The 5,938-nt window shown below is 82.2% G+C and overlaps 1 protein-coding gene across 1 annotated transcript; it reads left to right on the forward strand.

Moving 5' to 3' along the window:
• Positions 1–3,268: 3,268 nt before the first annotated feature.
• On the forward strand, positions 3,269–4,471 carry LOC125439503 (basic proline-rich protein-like; the record flags this gene model as incomplete). Its single annotated transcript, XM_048508605.1, has 1 exon — positions 3,269–4,471. A coding segment is annotated over one exon (1,203 nt), but the record flags the coding sequence as incomplete, so codon positions are not given.
• Between the last annotated feature and the right edge of the window lie 1,467 nt (positions 4,472–5,938).

Genomic DNA, 5,938 nt, shown 5'->3' on the forward strand with positions numbered 1-5,938 from the left:
CCCCCCCCCCACCCCCCCCCCCCCCCACCCCCCCCCCCCCCCACCCCCCCCCCCCCCCACCCCCCCCCCCCCCCACCCCCCCCCCCCCCCACCCCCCCCCCCCCCCACCCCCCCCCCCCCCCACCCCCCCCCCCCCCCACCCCCCCCCCCCCCCACCCCCCCCCCCCCCCACCCCCCCCCCCCCCCACCCCCCCCCCCCCCCACCCCCCCCCCCCCCCACCCCCCCCCCCCCCCACCCCCCCCCCCCCCCACCCCCCCCCCCCCCCACCCCCCCCCCCCCCCACCCCCCCCCCCCCCCACCCCCCCCCCCCCCCACCCCCCCCCCCCCCCACCCCCCCCCCCCCCCACCCCCCCCCCCCCCCACCCCCCCCCCCCCCCACCCCCCCCCCCCCCCACCCCCCCCCCCCCCCACCCCCCCCCCCCCCCACCCCCCCCCCCCCCCACCCCCCCCCCCCCCCACCCCCCCCCCCCCCCACCCCCCCCCCCCCCCACCCCCCCCCCCCCCCACCCCCCCCCCCCCCCACCCCCCCCCCCCCCCACCCCCCCCCCCCCCCACCCCCCCCCCCCCCCACCCCCCCCCCCCCCCACCCCCCCCCCCCCCCACCCCCCCCCCCCCCCACCCCCCCCCCCCCCCACCCCCCCCCCCCCCCACCCCCCCCCCCCCCCACCCCCCCCCCCCCCCACCCCCCCCCCCCCCCACCCCCCCCCCCCCCCACCCCCCCCCCCCCCCACCCCCCCCCCCCCCCACCCCCCCCCCCCCCCACCCCCCCCCCCCCCCACCCCCCCCCCCCCCCACCCCCCCCCCCCCCCACCCCCCCCCCCCCCCACCCCCCCCCCCCCCCACCCCCCCCCCCCCCCACCCCCCCCCCCCCCCACCCCCCCCCCCCCCCACCCCCCCCCCCCCCCACCCCCCCCCCCCCCCACCCCCCCCCCCCCCCACCCCCCCCCCCCCCCACCCCCCCCCCCCCCCACCCCCCCCCCCCCCCACCCCCCCCCCCCCCCACCCCCCCCCCCCCCCACCCCCCCCCCCCCCCACCCCCCCCCCCCCCCACCCCCCCCCCCCCCCACCCCCCCCCCCCCCCACCCCCCCCCCCCCCCACCCCCCCCCCCCCCCACCCCCCCCCCCCCCCACCCCCCCCCCCCCCCACCCCCCCCCCCCCCCACCCCCCCCCCCCCCCACCCCCCCCCCCCCCCACCCCCCCCCCCCCCCACCCCCCCCCCCCCCCACCCCCCCCCCCCCCCACCCCCCCCCCCCCCCACCCCCCCCCCCCCCCACCCCCCCCCCCCCCCACCCCCCCCCCCCCCCACCCCCCCCCCCCCCCACCCCCCCCCCCCCCCACCCCCCCCCCCCCCCACCCCCCCCCCCCCCCACCCCCCCCCCCCCCCACCCCCCCCCCCCCCCACCCCCCCCCCCCCCCACCCCCCCCCCCCCCCACCCCCCCCCCCCCCCACCCCCCCCCCCCCCCACCCCCCCCCCCCCCCACCCCCCCCCCCCCCCACCCCCCCCCCCCCCCACCCCCCCCCCCCCCCACCCCCCCCCCCCCCCACCCCCCCCCCCCCCCACCCCCCCCCCCCCCCACCCCCCCCCCCCCCCACCCCCCCCCCCCCCCACCCCCCCCCCCCCCCACCCCCCCCCCCCCCCACCCCCCCCCCCCCCCACCCCCCCCCCCCCCCACCCCCCCCCCCCCCCACCCCCCCCCCCCCCCACCCCCCCCCCCCCCCACCCCCCCCCCCCCCCACCCCCCCCCCCCCCCACCCCCCCCCCCCCCCACCCCCCCCCCCCCCCACCCCCCCCCCCCCCCACCCCCCCCCCCCCCCACCCCCCCCCCCCCCCACCCCCCCCCCCCCCCACCCCCCCCCCCCCCCACCCCCCCCCCCCCCCACCCCCCCCCCCCCCCACCCCCCCCCCCCCCCACCCCCCCCCCCCCCCACCCCCCCCCCCCCCCACCCCCCCCCCCCCCCACCCCCCCCCCCCCCCACCCCCCCCCCCCCCCACCCCCCCCCCCCCCCACCCCCCCCCCCCCCCACCCCCCCCCCCCCCCACCCCCCCCCCCCCCCACCCCCCCCCCCCCCCACCCCCCCCCCCCCCCACCCCCCCCCCCCCCCACCCCCCCCCCCCCCCACCCCCCCCCCCCCCCACCCCCCCCCCCCCCCACCCCCCCCCCCCCCCACCCCCCCCCCCCCCCACCCCCCCCCCCCCCCACCCCCCCCCCCCCCCACCCCCCCCCCCCCCCACCCCCCCCCCCCCCCACCCCCCCCCCCCCCCACCCCCCCCCCCCCCCACCCCCCCCCCCCCCCACCCCCCCCCCCCCCCACCCCCCCCCCCCCCCACCCCCCCCCCCCCCCACCCCCCCCCCCCCCCACCCCCCCCCCCCCCCACCCCCCCCCCCCCCCACCCCCCCCCCCCCCCACCCCCCCCCCCCCCCACCCCCCCCCCCCCCCACCCCCCCCCCCCCCCACCCCCCCCCCCCCCCACCCCCCCCCCCCCCCACCCCCCCCCCCCCCCACCCCCCCCCCCCCCCACCCCCCCCCCCCCCCACCCCCCCCCCCCCCCACCCCCCCCCCCCCCCACCCCCCCCCCCCCCCACCCCCCCCCCCCCCCACCCCCCCCCCCCCCCACCCCCCCCCCCCCCCACCCCCCCCCCCCCCCACCCCCCCCCCCCCCCACCCCCCCCCCCCCCCACCCCCCCCCCCCCCCACCCCCCCCCCCCCCCACCCCCCCCCCCCCCCACCCCCCCCCCCCCCCACCCCCCCCCCCCCCCACCCCCCCCCCCCCCCACCCCCCCCCCCCCCCACCCCCCCCCCCCCCCACCCCCCCCCCCCCCCACCCCCCCCCCCCCCCACCCCCCCCCCCCCCCACCCCCCCCCCCCCCCACCCCCCCCCCCCCCCACCCCCCCCCCCCCCCACCCCCCCCCCCCCCCACCCCCCCCCCCCCCCACCCCCCCCCCCCCCCACCCCCCCCCCCCCCCACCCCCCCCCCCCCCCACCCCCCCCCCCCCCCACCCCCCCCCCCCCCCACCCCCCCCCCCCCCCACCCCCCCCCCCCCCCACCCCCCCCCCCCCCCACCCCCCCCCCCCCCCACCCCCCCCCCCCCCCACCCCCCCCCCCCCCCACCCCCCCCCCCCCCCACCCCCCCCCCCCCCCACCCCCCCCCCCCCCCACCCCCCCCCCCCCCCACCCCCCCCCCCCCCCACCCCCCCCCCCCCCCACCCCCCCCCCCCCCCACCCCCCCCCCCCCCCACCCCCCCCCCCCCCCACCCCCCCCCCCCCCCACCCCCCCCCCCCCCCACCCCCCCCCCCCCCCACCCCCCCCCCCCCCCACCCCCCCCCCCCCCCACCCCCCCCCCCCCCCACCCCCCCCCCCCCCCACCCCCCCCCCCCCCCACCCCCCCCCCCCCCCACCCCCCCCCCCCCCCACCCCCCCCCCCCCCCACCCCCCCCCCCCCCCACCCCCCCCCCCCCCCACCCCCCCCCCCCCCCACCCCCCCCCCCCCCCACCCCCCCCCCCCCCCACCCCCCCCCCCCCCCACCCCCCCCCCCCCCCACCCCCCCCCCCCCCCACCCCCCCCCCCCCCCACCCCCCCCCCCCCCCACCCCCCCCCCCCCCCACCCCCCCCCCCCCCCACCCCCCCCCCCCCCCACCCCCCCCCCCCCCCACCCCCCCCCCCCCCCACCCCCCCCCCCCCCCACCCCCCCCCCCCCCCACCCCCCCCCCCCCCCACCCCCCCCCCCCCCCACCCCCCCCCCCCCCCACCCCCCCCCCCCCCCACCCCCCCCCCCCCCCACCCCCCCCCCCCCCCACCCCCCCCCCCCCCCACCCCCCCCCCCCCCCACCCCCCCCCCCCCCCACCCCCCCCCCCCCCCACCCCCCCCCCCCCCCACCCCCCCCCCCCCCCACCCCCCCCCCCCCCCACCCCCCCCCCCCCCCACCCCCCCCCCCCCCCACCCCCCCCCCCCCCCACCCCCCCCCCCCCCCACCCCCCCCCCCCCCCACCCCCCCCCCCCCCCACCCCCCCCCCCCCCCACCCCCCCCCCCCCCCACCCCCCCCCCCCCCCACCCCCCCCCCCCCCCACCCCCCCCCCCCCCCACCCCCCCCCCCCCCCACCCCCCCCCCCCCCCACCCCCCCCCCCCCCCACCCCCCCCCCCCCCCACCCCCCCCCCCCCCCACCCCCCCCCCCCCCCACCCCCCCCCCCCCCCACCCCCCCCCCCCCCCACCCCCCCCCCCCCCCACCCCCCCCCCCCCCCACCCCCCCCCCCCCCCACCCCCCCCCCCCCCCACCCCCCCCCCCCCCCACCCCCCCCCCCCCCCACCCCCCCCCCCCCCCACCCCCCCCCCCCCCCACCCCCCCCCCCCCCCACCCCCCCCCCCCCCCACCCCCCCCCCCCCCCACCCCCCCCCCCCCCCACCCCCCCCCCCCCCCACCCCCCCCCCCTCCCCCCCCTCCACCCCCCCACCCTCCCCCCCCCCCCCAGCCCCCCCCCTCCCCACCCCCCCACCCCCCCTCTGCGCCCCCCCCCCAACCCCCCCACCCCCCCCCCCCCCCCCCCCCCCACCCCGCCCCCCCCACCCCCACCCCCCCCCCCACCCCCCCCCCCCCCTATTCCCCCCCCCCCCCCCCCCCCCCCCCCCCCCCCCACCCCCCCCCACCCACCCCCCCCCCCCCACCCCCCCCCCCCCCGGTGAACCCCCCCCCCCCCCCCTGGGCACCCCCCCCACACGCGACCACCCCCCGCCCACACCCCCCCCCCCCAACAAATTCCTTGTGTGTCCAATCACACTTGGCCAATAAAGATTCTATCTATTCTTATTTATGAATTACTGGGGTCTCAATGCCATCTTCCTGACCAACTGCTACCCGTTGCCACTCATTAAGGACTACATGCTAATTTCTGATACTATTTCATAATAAAGAAATCAACTGAATCTTGTTATTGAACAGTTCTTGTTATTGAACAGTTCAGGGGCATGACAGTTATGTTGATTCAGCCACAAGGGAGGATCTATTTTATTGCGCCTTTAATGAAAATGAAGCAAAGTAGTTTCTATTCACAAGTTTTAAAAATCATATTGACCAGAATTTATACACCCTTTGAAGTAGCTTGCTTCTGCTTTCTATAACAGAACAGTAATGGCATTCAGAAGAACTATTTTGCAAACCTAAGATTATGATTTTTTAAAAATATCCCAGGATTCTTGTTGCAAACTAGTACAATTGCAAAGTGTGTTCCAAACTCACTTTGTGACACACATTTGGGCATACACAATAGTACCTTAGTGTTTTCTATCTGCTTGGCCAAAGAGCACGGCATTGGAAAAACAGGTAAGAGTGCAGGATTGATGCTCTCTGTACTGTCGGTACACCAGAAACACCTGATTTTCAGTACCATTTTTGCCCATGTACTATTATTGTCACCAATTATTATTAATAACCTATCATTGTTGTAGTTGAAAACCATCCTTCCTCAAATGAGTTCAAAGTAAGATCTTAACCCTCTGCACTTATTTTACTGTGCAGCTACTTAAGATAACAAACTGATGCAATTTCATCAAAGGAGTGTCATTGCTGAGCAGGGATTTAAACCCAGATCTTCCTGGCCACTTCATCTATTACACAACACTCACTCTCCAAAGATTAGATGGCAGACTCCAGTGTCCCAACAGTGCCTTGACAAATCATGGGGAGCTTGCAAGTGCTTTCTGGGACTCAGCATTTTTCTTTCAGTTACAACTGCCTCATGCTGCATCTCAAAGTATTCCAAAACTCCTTGCATTTCACAAGTAGTTTGTCATACAAGGGTGCCTTCTGCTTCAGGTGGGAAAAGGTCAGATCTCTGGACTAAAGCATAACAAAGGTCCATCATACAATGCCACATAAAAATATACTATTATTTTATTATATCAACAAGTGTAATTTACAGTATACAACCGGAAG

Source organism: Sphaerodactylus townsendi, linkage group LG01 (genome assembly GCF_021028975.2).
Source record: "Sphaerodactylus townsendi isolate TG3544 linkage group LG01, MPM_Stown_v2.3, whole genome shotgun sequence".
NCBI classification, from domain to species: Eukaryota; Metazoa; Chordata; class Lepidosauria; order Squamata; family Sphaerodactylidae; genus Sphaerodactylus; species Sphaerodactylus townsendi.